Here is a 15,199-nt window from a genome sequence, read left to right as displayed (position 1 = left end):
AACCCCACTTTTCAAAAAGGGAGGGAGAGAGAAAACGGGGAATTATAGACCAGTTAGCCTAACATCGGTAGTGGGGAAAATGCTAGAGTCAGTTATTAAGATGGGATGGCAGCACATTTGGAAAGTGGTGAAATCATCGGACAAAGTCAGCATGGATTTATGAAAGGTAAATCATGTCTGACGAATCTTATAGAATTTTTCGAGGATGTAACTAGTAGAGTGGATAAGGGAGAACCAGTGGATGTGTTATATCTGGACTTTCAGAAGGCTTTCAACAAGGTCCCACATAAGAGATTAGTATGCAAACTTAAAGCACACGGTATTGTGGGTTCAGTATTGATGTGGATAGAGAACTGGCTGGCAGACAGGAAGCAAAGAGTAGGAATAAACGGGTCCTTTTCAGAATGGCAGGCAGTGACTAGTGGGGTACCGCAAGGCTCAGTGCTGGGACCCCAGCTATTTACAATATATATAATGATTTAGACGAGGGGATTGAATGCAACATCTCTAAGTTTGCGGATGACACGAAGCTGGGTGGCGGTGTTAAGCTGTGAGGAGGATGCTAGGAGGCTGCAGAGTGACTTGGATAGGTTAGGTAAGTGGGCAAAGGCAATGGCAGATGCAGTATAATGTGCATAAATGTGAGGTTATCCACTGGCAAGAACAGGAAAGCAGACTATTATCTGAATGGTGGCCGAATTAGGAGAAGGGGAGGTTGCAACGAGACCTGGGTGTCGTGGTACACCAGTCATTGAAAGTAGGCATGCAGGTGCAGCAGGCAGTAAAGAAAGCGAATGGTATGTTGGCATTCATAGCGAGGGGATTTGAGTATAGGAGCAAGGAGGTTCTGCTGCAGGTTGTACAGGGCTTTTGGTGAGACCGCACCTGGAGTATTGCGTACAGTTTTGGTCTCCTAATCTGAGGAAAGACATTCTTGCCATAGAGGGAGTACAGAGAAGGTTCACCAGATTGATCCCTGGGACGGCAGGACATTCATATGAAGAAAGACTGGATAGACTCGGCTTGTACTCGCTGGAATTTAGAAGATTGAGGGGGGATCTTATAGAAACTTACAAAATTCTTAAGGGGTTGGACAGGCTTGATGCAGGAAGATTGTTTCCCGATGTTGGGGAAGTCCAGAACAAGGGGTCACAGCTTAAGGATAAGGGGGAAGTCTTTTAGGACCGAGATGAGAAAGTTGTTTTTCACACAGAGAGTGGTGAATCTTTGGAATTCTCTACCACAGAAGGTAGTTGAGGCCAGTTCATTGGCTATATTTAAGAGGGAGTTAGATGTGGCCCTTGTGGCTAAAGGGATCAGGGGGTATGGAGAGAAGGCAGGTACGGGATACTGAGCTGGATGATCAGCCATGATCACATTGAATGGCGGTGCATACAGGCTCGAAGGGCCGAATGGCCTACTCCTGCACCTATTTTCTATGTTTCTATACTGGTTTATACCAAAGACAGACACAAAGTGCTGGGGTAACTCAGCAGATCAGGCACATCTTAGTTTAGAGATACAGTTTAGAAGCCTTTGTGCCGTGCCGACCAGCGATCCCCACACACTAACACTACCCTACACACACCAGGGACAATTTACAATTATACCGAGCCAATTAATCTACAAACCTGTACTTCTTTGGAGAGTGGGAAGAAACCGGAGCACCCGGAGAGCAGGGAGAAGGTACAAACTCCGCACGGACAGCACCCGTAGTCAGGATGGAAACCGGGCCTCTGGCGCCGTGAGGCAACCACTTTACCGCTGCACCATCTGCAGTCTCTTGGATGGACAATACCTCTGGAGCAATGTTTCTCTTGGGCAGCTTGCAACCCAGCGATATAAACATTGATTTCCCTAATTCCCTCGTTCCCCCCCCCCCCCCCCCCCCCCCCCCCCACCGTAGTCGTGCTGCTAGTTCCACTGTTCACGTCCCTTCATTGCCACCTCTTCCCCAGCCAACACTGGACCATTGTGGGCTCCACCCTCCCTCACTCTGCCATCTGTCGCTGGCCCTGATTTGTACTGGTCTATTCCTACCTCCAGCTCCCTCCTCCCCTCTACTTTCAGTCTGACCCGAAACGTCACCATCCTCTTTTTCTCCAGAGATGCTGCCTGACCCGCTGGGTCACTCCATTGGCGGCACAGTGGCGCAGCGGTAGAGTTGCTGCCTTACAGCACCAGAGACCCGGGCTTGACCCTGACTACAGGCACTCTCTGTACGGAGTTTGTACCTTCTCCCCGTGGGTTTTCTCCGGGTGCTCCGGTTTCAACAGACAATAGACAATAGGTGCAGGAGGAGGCCATTCGGCCCTTCGAGCCTGTACGCACCGCCATTCAATGTGATCATGGCTGATCATTCTCAATCAGTACCCCGTTCCTGCCTTCTCCCCATACCCCCTGACTCCGCTATCCTTAAGAGCTCTATCTAGCTCTCTCTTGAATGCATTCAGAGAATTGGCCTCCACTGCCTTCTGAGGCAGAGAATTCCACAGATTCACAACGCTCTGACTGAAAAGGTTTTCCCTCATCTCAGTTCTAAATGGCCGACCCCTTATTCTTAAACTGTGGCCCCTGGTTCTGGACTCCCCCAACATTGGGAACATGTTTCCTGCCTCTAACGTGTTTCCTCCCACACTCCAAAGACATTCAGGTTTGTAGGTTAATTGGCTTGGTATAAATGTAAATTGTGTCTAGTGTGTGTGTAGGGTGGTGTTAGTGTGTGGGGATCGCTGGTGGGCACAGACTCAGTGGGCCGAGAGGCCTGTTTCCGCACTGCATCTCTGAACTAAACTAAACAAAGTACTTTGTGTGCGTTCACATTCCCGATGCAGTGTGAAGTGTGCAACTACCACAGGGAATGAATAAGGTGCTGGTCAGGCCACATTTGCAGTACTGTGAGCAGTTTTGGGCCCCGTATCTGAGGAAGGATGTGCTGGCTCTGGAGAGGGTCCAGAGGAGGTTTACAAGAACCATCCCAGGAATGAGTGGGTTAACCTATGATGAGCGTTTGTCAGCACTGGGCCTGGACTCGCTGGAGTTTAGAAGGATGAGGGGGGGACCTCATTGAAACTTACCAAATAGTGAGTGGCCTGGATAGAGAGGATGTGGAGAGGATGTTTCCACCAGTGGGGGAGTCTAGGACCAGAGGGCACAGCCTCAGAATTGAAGAATGCCTCTTTCGGAAGGAGACGAGAAGGAATGTCTTTAGTCAGAGGGTGGTGAATCTGTGGGATTCATTGCCATAGAATGTTGTGGAGACCACGTCAGAGGATATTTTGAAGGCAGTGATTGACAGATTCTTGATTAGTGCGGGCGTCAGGGGTTATGGGGAGAAGGCAGGAGAATGGGGTTGAGGAGGGAGAGATGGATCAGCCATGATTGAATGGCGGCGTAGACTTAATGGGCCTATTGGCATAATTCTGCTCCGATCACTTAAGAACATGGAGTTGGCGAGCAAAGAGCCTTCGGTCTGTGTAGCGAGACTGCCCTGATGCAGGGGGAGGGCTGGAGTAACTCAGCGGGTCAGGCAGCATCTGTGGAGAACATGGATAGGTGACGTTTCACAGAGTGCTGGAGTAACTCAGCGGGTCAGGCAGCATCTGTGGAGAACATGGATAGGTGACGTTTCACAGAGTGCTGGAGTAACTCAGCGGGTCAGGCAGCATCTGTGGTGAACATGGATAGGTGACGTTTCACAGAGTGCTGGAGTAACTCAGCGGGTCAGGCAGCATCTGTGGAGAACATGGATAGGTGACGTTTCAGAGTGCTGGAGTAACCCAGTGGGTCAGGCAGCATCTGTGGAGAACATGGACAGTTTGAGTCGAGCCGCCCCCACCCCTGTCACGCAGCTCCTCACCTGCCCTCAGGAGGATGACCTGGTCGTCCAGTAGCAGGTCGGAGAAGTGAGGGATGCGCTTTGCCCATTCCACCAGGGTGAAGAGCTGCTTGTCCGCTGCCTGGCAGATGTTGGTCACCGGGTCGTTGGGCTGTGGGGAGAGAGAGAGAGTCACCGGTCACATAGTGCCTCCGAGCACCAGCAGCATCACCACACATCCCAGCTCAGCTTACACCCAATGAACCTCCTCTCCTTCAACACCCCTGTTTCTTAAACACAGAAACATAGAAAATAGGTGCAGGAGGCCATTCGGCCCATCCAGCCAGCAACGCCATTCAATGTGATCATGGCTGATCATCCACAATCAGTAACCCGTGCCTGCCTTCTCCCTATACCCCCTCACTCCGCTATCCTTAAGAGCTCTATCTAACTCTCTCTTAAATCCATCCAGTGATTTGGCCTCCACTGCCCTCTGTGGCAGAGAATTACACAAATTCACAACAAATTCTCTGGGTGAAAAAGTTTCTTCTCACCTCAGTTTTAAATGGCCTCCACTTTATTCTTAGACTTAGTCCATTTATAATTTTATACGTTTCTGTAAGCTTCTTCTCAGAAGAAGCTTATAGAATTTTACACGTTTCTTCTCTGAAGAAGGGTCTTGACCCGAAACGTCACCCATTCCTTCTCTCCAGAGATGCTGCCTGACCCGTTGAGTTACTCCAGCATTTTGTGTCTTTTATTGGAGACTTCTTTCTACTAAAGGTCTTTTGCAGTGTAGTCTCTGACACGTAGTTTATTTTTAACTTTTCTTTAGAGATACAGAGCAGAAACAGGCCCTTCGGCCCACCGAATCTGCTCCAAACAGCGATCCCCGCACACTAACACTATCCTACACACACTGGGGACAATTTACAATTTATACCAAAGCCAATTAACCTACAAACCTGTACGTCCTTGAAGTGTGGGAGGAAATCTAAGCACCCAGAGAAAACCCACGCAGGTCACGGGGAGAACGTACAAACTCCGTACAGACAGCGGCCAGAGTCGGGATCAAACCCGGGTCTCTGGCGCTGTGAGGCACAACTTTACCGCTGCACCACAGTACCACTGCACCAATGTGGGACTGTAATATGGGAATCACAGCCACCAGGGCGTGCAGCGTAGGTTTACTAGGTTAATTCCCGGAATGGCGGGACTGTCATATGTTGAAAGACTGGAGCGACTAGGCTTGTATACACTGGAATTTAGAAGGACGAGAGGAGATCTTATCGAAACATATAAGATTATTAAGGGGTTGGACACGTTAGAGGCAGGAAACATGTTCCCAATGTTGGGGGAGTCCAGAACAAAGGGCCACAGTTTAAGAATAAGGGGTCGGCCATTTAGAACGGAGATGAGGAAAAACTTTTTCAGTCAGAGAGTTGTGAATCTGTGAAATTCACTGCCTCAGAAGGCAGTGGAGGCCAATTTTCTGAATGCATTCAAGAGAGAGCTGGATAGAGCTCTTAAGGATAGCGGAGTCAGGGGGTATGGGGAGAAGGCAGGAACGGGGTACTGATTGAGAATGATCAGCCATGATCACATTGAATGGCGGTGCTGGCTGGAAGGGCCGAATGGCCTCCTCCTGCACCTATTGTCTATTGTCTATTGTCAACCTACAGAGAGGGAGTGGCCATAAACTAGAGTGAGACCAGGAGCAGCAACGGTAAAGTTGTCTTCTGGGGAAATATTTGATTGAATTGATGGCTGACAGTAACATGACTCCCCCAGAGGGTGGCGCACTTGGCCTGAGAGACTCTAAAGTGGACGCAGAGACTCTAACAAAGTGGCACAGTGGCACAGCGGTAGAGTTGCTGCCTCTCAGTGCCAGACACCCCGGGATCCATCCTGACTATGGGTGCCGTCTGTACGGAGTTTGTACGCACAGATCTGTAGGTTGATTGGCTTCGGTGTATATGTAAATTGTCCCCAGTGTGTAAGATAGTGATAGTGTTAGTGTGCGGGGATCGCTGGTCGGTGCGGACTCGGTGGGCCGAAGGGCCTGTTTCCGTGCTGGATCTCTAAACTAAACTGAAATTTGATCGATTGACGAAACGATTGATTGAAATATACCGCCTGGAAACAGGCCCACCGAGTCCACGCCGACCATCGATCACACGAGTTCTATGTTATCCCACTTTCTCATCCACTTCCTACACACTTTGCAGCGGGACAATTAAACTACAAACCCGCACGTCTTTGGGATGTAGGAGGAAACCGGAGCACCCGGAGGAAACCCACACGTCACAGATAGAACAATAGACAATAGACAATAGGTGCAGGAGGAGGCCATTCAGCCCTTCGAGCCAGCACCGCCATTCAATGCGATCATGGCTGATCATTCTCAATCAGTACCCCGTTCCTGCCTTCTCCCCATACCCCCTCACTCCGCTATCCTTAAGAGCTCTATCCAGCTCTCTCTTGAAAGCATCCAACGAACTGGCCTCCACTGCCTTCTGAGGCAGAGAATTCCACACCTTCACCACTCTCTGACTGAAAAAGTTCTTCCTCATCTCCGTTCTAAATGGCCTACCCCTTATTCTTAAACTGTGGCCCCTTGTTCTGGACTCCCCCAACATTGGGAACATGTTTCCTGCCTCTAATGTGTCCAATCCCCTAATTATCTTATATGTTTCAATAAGATCCCCCCTCATCCTTCTGAATTCCAGTGTATACAAGCCTAATTGCTCCAGCCTTTCAACATACGACAGTCCCGCCATTCCGGGAATTAACCCAGTGAACCTACGCTGCACGCCCTCAGTGAAAACTCCACACACACACACACAGCACCCGGGGACAGGATCGAACCAGAGTCTGTGGTGCTCGGAGGCATCGGCTCCACCCGCTGCACCACTGTGGCAGAGGATGCATCTTTGCAAGATGGCGTCGGTTACGAGGACCAACAATGCCTTTGTTTAACGTTAGCTGCAAAGGGAAGGAGTTCCGACAAACAGTGCTCCTGTCTGCAGCAAGGGGGCTTCAGGCTGAGGCACGCCTTGATTCCCACCTTGATTCTGGCTCTGGGATAGAGATGGATCTGCACAACCTCACTTCACTGTCAGTAAGAAGAGAACACAAAGTGCTGGAGTAACTCAGTGGGTCAGGCAGCATCTGTGGAGAACATGGATAGGTGACGTTTCACAGAGTGCTGGAGTAACTCAGTGGGTCAGGCAGCATCTGTGGAGAACATGGATAGGTGACGTTTCACAGAGGGCTGGAGTAACTCAGCGGGTCAGGCAGCATCTATGGAGAACATGGATAGGTGACGTTTCACAGAGTGCTGGAGTAACTCAGCGGGTCAGGCAGCATCTGTGGAGAACATGGATAGGTGACGTTTCACAGAGTGCTGGAGTAACTCAGCGGGTCAGGCAGCATCTGTGGAGAACATGGATAGGTGACGTTTCACAGAGTGCTGGAGTAACTCAGCGGGTCAGGCAGCATCTGTGGAGAACATGGATAGGTGACGTTTCACAGAGTGCTGGAGTAACTCAGCGGGTCAGGCAGCATCTCTGGAGAACATGGAGGGGGTAGAGAGAGAGGGAGGAGGAGAGAGGAGGGAGGGGGAGAGAGGGAGAGGTGGGGAGAGAGTGGTGAATCTGTGGAATTCTCTGCCACAGAAGGTAGTTGAGGCCAGTTCATTGGCTATATTTAAGAGGGAGTTAGATGTGGCCCTTGTGGCTAAAGGGGTCAGGGGGTATGGAGAGAAGGCAAGTACAGGTTACTGAGCTGGATGATCAGCCATGATCATATTGAATGGCAGTGCAGGCTCGAAGGGCCAAATGGCCTACTCCTGCACCTATTTTTTTTTTCTCTAGTTGATGTTTCACAGAGTGCTGGAGTAACTCAGCGGGTCAGGCAGCATCTGTGGAGAACATGGATGGGTGACGTTTTGTGTCGGGTCCTTTGAGCCTGACCCAAAACGTCACCTTTCCATGTTCTGTTGCTGAGTTACTCCAGCACTTGGTGTTTGACTCAAGAGTCTAGCATCTGCAGTTCATGTGTCAAGATGAGAACATCATTGTCCCCCATCCCTTCAGGGGGACCTTTGGCCTAAACTTTAACTCATATCCACTAAACTTGGAGGACATAGTGTCACCTCCACAGCAACTCACTACAACAGTCACTGGACTACAAATCAGATACACCAGACAAGGGTTTAGGGGGATTTCAATGGGCCGAACGGCCTAATTCTACTCCTATAACTCGTGAACGTTAATCATAGAGAGTCACAGAGTGATACAGTGTGGAAACAGGCCCTTCGGCCCAACTCGCCCACACAGGCCAACAATGCCCCAGCTACACTAGTCCCACCTGCCTGTGTTTGGCCCATATCCCTCCAAATCTGTCCTATCCATGTACTTGTCTAACTATTTCTTGAATGTTGGGATAGTCCCAGCCTCAACTACCTCCTCTGGCAGTTATTTTAATACTGAGTGAAAGTATAACAGTGGGGAGTATAGAAGTCTGAGTATAGAAGTTGGGCGGTCATGTTGCAGTTGTATAAGACGTTGGTGAGACCGCATTAAAGGATTGTGTTCAGTTCTGGGCACCATGTCAAAGGAAAGATGTTGTCAAGCTTGAAAGGGTTCAGCGAAGATTTACGAGGATGTTGCCAGGACTAGAGGCTCTGAGCTATAGGGAGAGGTTGAGTAGGCTGGGTCTCTATTCCTTGGAGTGCAGGAGGATGAGGGGTGATCTTATAGAGGTGTACAAAATCATGAGAGGAATAGATCAGGTAGATGCACAGAGTCTCTTGCCCAGAGTAGGGGAATCGAGGACCAGAGGGCATAGGTTCAAGGTGAAGGGGAAAAGATTTAATAGAAGGGGTAACTTTTTCACACAACGGGTGGTGGATGTATGGAACAAGCTGCCGGAGGAGGTAGTTGAGGCTGGGACTATCCCAACGTTTAAGAAACAGTTAGACTGGCACATGGATAGGACAAGTTTGGAGGATATAGATCAAGCGCAGGCAGGTGGGACTAGTGTAGCTGGGACATGTGGGCAGTGTGGGCAAGTTGGGCAGTGTGGGCAAGTTGGGCAGTGTGGGCAAGTTGGGCAGTGTGGGAAAGTTGGGCAGTGTGGGCAAGTTGGGCAGTGTGGGCAAGTTGGGCAGTGTGGGCAAGATGGGCAGTGTGGGCAAGTTGGGCAGTGTGGGCAAGTTGGGCAGTGTGGGCAAGTTGGGCAGTGTGGGTAAGATGGGCAGTGTGGGTAAGTTGGGCAGTGTGGGCAAGTTGGGCAGTGTGGGCAAGTTGGGCAGTGTGGGTAAGATGGGCAGTGTGGGTAAGATGGGCAGTGTGGGCAAGTTGGGCAGTGTGGGTAAGATGGGCAGTGTGGGTAAGATGGGCAGTGTGGGCAAGATGGGCAGTGTGGGCAAGTTGGGCAGTGTGGGTAAGATGGGCAGTGTGGGCAAGATGGGCAGTGTGGGCAAGTTGGGCAGTGTGGGTAAGATGGGCAGTGTGGGTAAGATGGGCAGTGTGGGTAAGTTGGGCAGTGTGGGTAAGATGGGCAGTGTGGGTAAGATGGGCAGTGTGGGCAAGTTGGGCAGTGTGGGCAGTGTAGGCAAGTTGGGCAGTGTGGGCCTGTTTCCACACGATATCACTCTTTGCTCAATATGAAGGTGGCGCTGTGGTAGAGTTGCTGCCTCACGGTGCCAGAGACCCAGGTTTGACCCTGACCTAGGGGACTGTCTGTGTGTGGAGTTTGCACGTTCTCCCTGTGACCACGTGGGTTTCCTCCGGGTGCTCCGGTTTCCCCCACATCCCAAAGACATGTGGGTTTGTAGGTGCAATAACCCCTGTGATCGGCCCACCGAGTCCACACCAACCATCCATCTCCCGTTCACACTAGCTCCATGTTCTCCAACTTTCTCATCCACTCTCTACACATGAGAGGCAATTTACGTTGGCCAATCGACTTACAAACCCGCACGTCTTTGGCATGTGGGAGGAACCCCACCAGAAAACGTGCAAACTCCACATAGACAGCACCCAAGGTTAGATTCTGACCGGGCTTACCCCCGCTCCGTCGGAATTGCTCATCGGGCCCATGGCCCGGGTCCCTCCCCGAGAGCCGGCCCCACGCAATATGAGCCGCCTTTCCCAGATGCCCAGCGTGCCGTTCCGTGACGCGGAGAGGCGCGTCTTGTACAGGCTGCTCCTGCACACTCTCCACTTCCTCGCCCTCGTCTTCCGTCCGGACACGCCCTGGCGGTCCGTGTTACCACCTGACGGCGGGAGCGGTCCCCAGTGGAGGTCTCTCTATAAGGGGGTCCTCCCCCTTTACATCGGGGACCTGGGGTGGAGAGTGTTGCATAAGGCTGTGGCCTGTAACAGGTACTTGAGCCGGTTCACGGTCTCCTCTGCCGCCTGTCCCTTCTGCGGTGAGGAGGAGACCGTGAACCATTTGTATATAGAGTGCGTGAGGTTACAGCCCCTGTTCCAGTATCTGAAGGGGCTGCTCAAGTTTTGGCTCCATTTTAGCCCTACGCTTTTAATGTTTGGGCACCCGGTACAGAGGGGGGAGGGTCAGGAGGGAGGAGGGGGTCTCCCTGTCGGTCTGCTCCTGGGCCTGGCCAAGATGGCCATTCGCGGGTCCAGGCAGCGGGCAGTCGATGGCCTCACAGAGCTCGGCTGCCTACCCCTGTTCCGGGCCTACGTCCGTGCCCGCGTGTCCCTGGAGAGGGAACACGCGGTGTCCATGGGGACTCTGGAGGCCTTCCGGGAACGCTGGTCGCCGCGGGGGGTTGAATGTATTCTTGACAGAGATGGCGGGATTTTAATGTGATAATTGTTTATTTTGTAAACTGCCGATACAGGCGGCTTTTGTTTGATCACATTTTGCTTTGTATGTTTGTATGTTTTTCTTTGGAATAAAACTTTTATATTTAAAAAAAAAAAAAAAAAAAAAGTTAGATTCTGTGCCCTGCCCGCTGCACGCAAGGCATGTTATAAAACTGCACCAACCTCCCAGGTTTGAATGGTTAGCCATGGGTGGCTGGTGACAGTCACTTGCCCCCTTTTATCTGAAGAAAATCGGTCAAGAACTGATCAAGCAAGATTTGCGTTAGCAGGAGACCTGATAAAGTATATAAAATGATGATAAGAGGCATGCATATGGTAGACACAAAAGTCTGAAGGGTCTAAACCCGATATGCCACCCATTCCTTATCTCCAGAGATGCTGCCTGACCCGCTGAGTTACTCCAGCATTTTGTGTCTACCTTCGATTTAAACCAGCATCTGCATTTTTTCCCCTACATGTGGTAGACAGTCAGAACCTTTTTCCCAGCATGGGAATGTCAAAGACAAGAGGCCATGGCATTAAGGTGAAGGGTGCAAAGTTTAATGGAGATATGTGGGGCAAGTTTATTTCACACAGAGGGTGGTGGGTGCCTGTAACACGCTGCCAGGGTGGTGGTGAAGGCAGATACCATAGTATTTAAGATATGCTGGCAATGGTGTAATAGACAATAGACAATAGGTACAGCAGGAGGCCATTCGGCCCTTCGAGTATGCACCGCCATTCAATGTGATCATGGCTGATCATTCTCAATCAGTACCCCGTTCCTGCCTTCTCCCCATACCCCTGACTCCGCTATCCTTAAGAGCTCTATCTAGCTCTCTCTTGAATGCATTCAGAGAATTGGCCTCCACTGCCTTCTGAGGTAGAGAATTCCACAGATTCACAACTCTCTGACTGAAAAAGTTTTTCCTCATCTCCGTTCTAAATGGCCTACCCCTTATTCTTAAACTGTGGCCCCTTGTTCTGGATTCCCCCAACATTGGGAACATGTTTCCTGCCTCTAACGTGTCCAAACCCTTAATAATCTTATACGTTTCGATAAGATCCCCTCTCATCCTTCTAAATTCCAGTGTACACAAGCCTAGTCGCTCCAGTCTTTCAACATATGACAGTCCCGCCATTCCGGGAATTAATCTAGTGAACCTACGCTGCACGCCCTCAATAGCAACTAGTAATATGGATCATGCTGTGCTGGGTCGAAGGGCCAAATGGCCTCCTCCTGCACTTATTTTCTATGTGCAGGCAGAGATTAGTGCGGTCTCACCAGGCCCCTGTACAACTGCTGAAGGACCTCCTTGCTCCTCAACCCAAATCCTCTCTCAATGAAGGCCAACATTCCATTGGCTTTCTTCACTGCCTGCTGTACCTGCATGCTTACATTCAGTGACTGATGTACAAGCACACCCAGGTCTCGTTGCAACTCCCGTTTTCCTAATCTGACACCATTCAGATAATGATCTGCCTTCCTGGTCTTGCCACTCACATTTATCCACATTATACTGCATCTGCCCACTCACCCAACCTATCCAAGTCGCCCTGCAGCCTCATAGCATCCTCCTCGCAGCTCACACTGCCACCCAGCTTTGTGCCATCCGCAAACTTGGAAATAGTTTAATTCCCTCGTCTAAATCGTTAATATATATTGTAAATAACTGGGGTCCCAGCACCGAGTCTTGCGGCACCCCACTAGTCACTGCCTGCCATTCTGAAAACGACCCTTTAATTCCTACTCTTTGCTTCCTGTCTGCCAACCAGTTCTCTATCCATGTCAATACCCTACCCCCAATACCGTGTGCTCTAATTTTGCCCACTAATCTCTTGTGTGGGACCTTGTCAAAGGCTTCTTGAAAGTCCAGATACACCACATCCACTGGCTCGCCCTTATCCATTCTACTTGTTACATCCTCAAACAATTCCAGAAGATTAGTCAAGCATGATTTCCCCTTCATCAATCCATGCCGACTTTGACCGATCCTGTCACTGCTTTCCAAATGCACTGCTAAAACATCTTTAATAATCGACTCAAGCATCTTCCCCACCACTGATCTATAATTCCCCATTTTCTCTCTCCCTCCTTTCTTAAAAAGTGGAGTTACATTGGCTTCCCTCCAGTCCACAGGAATTGATCCAAAGTCGAGAGAACATTGGAAAATGATCACCAGTGCGTCCACGATTTCTAGGGCCACCTCCTTGAGTACCCTGGGATGCAGACCATCAGGCCCTGGGGATTTATCTGCCTTTAGTCCCATCAGTTTACCTGATACCATTTCCTGACTAATGTGGATTCCCTTCAGTTCCTCCCACTAGATCCTCTGACCCCTAGTATTTCTGGGAGATTGTTTGTGTCTTCCGTCGTGAGGACAAAACCAAAGTACGTGTTTAACTGGTCTGCCATTTCGTTATTTCCCATTATAAATCCACCTGTCTCTGATTGTAAGGGACCTACATTGGTCTTCACTAATCTTTTCCTTTTTACATATCTGTTTTTATATTCCCCACAAGCTTTCTCGTGCTCTTTTCCCCACTCTTAATTAACCCGCGTCCTCCTTTGTTGAGTGCTAAATTTCTCCCAGACCTCCGGTTTGCTGTTTCCTCTGGCCAATTGATATGCCTTTTCCTCAGGTTTAACACTATCCTTGATTTCCCTCGTTAGCCACGGTTGAGCCGCCTAGAAACAGCATAGAAACAGGCTCTTCGGCCCATCGAGCCCATGCCTCCCATCGATCTCCCGTTCACAATAGTTCTAAGTTTAGTTTAGAGATACAGCATCTCTACAGGCCCTTCGGCCCATCAAGCCCACGCCACCCATCGATCTCCCGTTCACAATAGTTCTAAGTTTAGTTTAGAGATACAGCATCTCTACAGGCCCTTCGGCCCATCAAGCCCACGCCACCCATCGATCTCTGTTCACAATAGTTCTAAGTTTGGTTTAGAGATACAGCATCTCTACAGGCCCTTTGGCCCATCGAGCCCACACCAACCTGTTCATACAGGTTCTACGTTGTCCCACTTTCGCATCCACTCCCCACACACCAGGTGCATTTTAGAGAGCCAATTAACCTACAAACCCACACGTCTTTGGGATGTGGGAGACCCGCACGTCTTTGGATGTCACAGGGAGGACGTGCAAACGCCAGAGAGACAGACAGACAGCAGCCAATGTCAGGATGGAACGCGGGTTTCTGGCGCTATGAGTCAGTTGCTCTACCTGCCGTGCCACCGTGCCACAGTGGTATCCTCACCTAAAGGGGGATGTACTTGTGAGTGGAGTGTAACAAAGAGTACCGGTGCCCCTGAGCAGAGATGGAACAGACTGAGCCCCTACTCTAGAGTTACATGAGATTTGATCTTGTGGAAGCATACTAAATTCCAACAAGACAACCAGATAAATGCAATGTAGACATAAGGAACTCCAGGTGCTGGTTAATACAACAAAGACACAAAGTGCTGGAGTAACTCAGTGGGTCAGGCACATCTCTCGAGAACATTTGGGACGGGACCCTTCCTCAAGCTGATTGTAGTAGTGGCACTCTGTGAAACGTCACCTATCCATGTTCTCCACAGATGCTGCCTGACTCGCTGAGTTACTCCAGCACTCTGTGAAACGTCACCTATCCATGTTCTCCACAGATGCTGCCTGACCCGCTGAGTTACTCCAGCACTCTGTGAAACGTCACCTATCCATGTTCTCCACAGATGCTGCCTGACCCACTGAGTTACTCCAGCACTCTGTGAAACGTCACCTATCCATGCCCTCCACAGATGCTGCCTGACCCGCTGAGTTACTCCAGCACTCTGTGAAACGTCACCTATCCATGCCCTCCACAGATGCTGCCTGACCCGCTGAGTTACTCCAGCACTCTGTGAAACGTCACCTATCCATGTTCTCCACAGATGCTGCCTGACCCGCTGAGTTACTCCAGCACTTTGTGTCCTTTTTTTGTATTGACCACTGCCTGCAGTTCCAGGTTTCCAGAGGTTTTGTCTGCACTTTGGTACAGGTGACAATAATAAACGTAAGCCTGATTGAGCCCCTGGAGCTTGCCCTGGGTTCCATCTGCTCATGGCTGATCTGCCCAGAACCAAAAGCCTCTCTTTTGTACTAATTTCCACTGGTCCTCATTTCCCCAAACTTTCACAAACCTGTATCTCCTCCATAAATAATTCCCATTGCAAAGTAGAGGCTGGATCATAAGTTCGGAAGTGAATGGAGCAGAATTAGGCCATTCGGCCCATCAAGTCTACTCCTCCATTCAATCATGGCTGGTCTATCTCTCCTTCCTAACCCCACTCCCCTGCCTTCTGCCCACAACCTCTGACACCCGTAATGATCAAGAACCTATCCACCTCTGCCTTACAAATACCCACTGACTTGGCCTCCACAGCCGTGTGTGGCTGGGAATTCCACAGATTCACCACCCTGTGACTGAAGACATTCCTCCTCATCCAGACTGATCATAAACAGCACTGCCCAATGCCTTCCTCACTGCTTGCTGCAGCTCACTGATAACTGTCCACAGTC

General features: G+C 50.2%; 1 protein-coding gene across 1 annotated transcript in view; it reads right to left on the bottom strand.

Annotated features, from left to right (window-relative positions):
* The window catches only part of LOC144602919 (retinoic acid receptor RXR-beta-A-like), a 65,415-nt gene that overhangs the window by 1,236 nt on the left and 48,980 nt on the right, over positions 1 to 15,199 (bottom strand). The window contains exon 7 of the mRNA XM_078416041.1: positions 3,860 to 3,989. Coding sequence (XP_078272167.1) covers positions 3,860 to 3,989 — 130 coding nt within the window. The remainder of the gene's footprint in view (positions 1 to 3,859; positions 3,990 to 15,199) is intronic.

This window comes from Rhinoraja longicauda, chromosome 19 (genome assembly GCF_053455715.1).
Source record: "Rhinoraja longicauda isolate Sanriku21f chromosome 19, sRhiLon1.1, whole genome shotgun sequence".
NCBI classification, from domain to species: Eukaryota; Metazoa; Chordata; class Chondrichthyes; order Rajiformes; family Arhynchobatidae; genus Rhinoraja; species Rhinoraja longicauda.
This window is presented reverse-complemented; position numbering and strand designations above follow the sequence as displayed.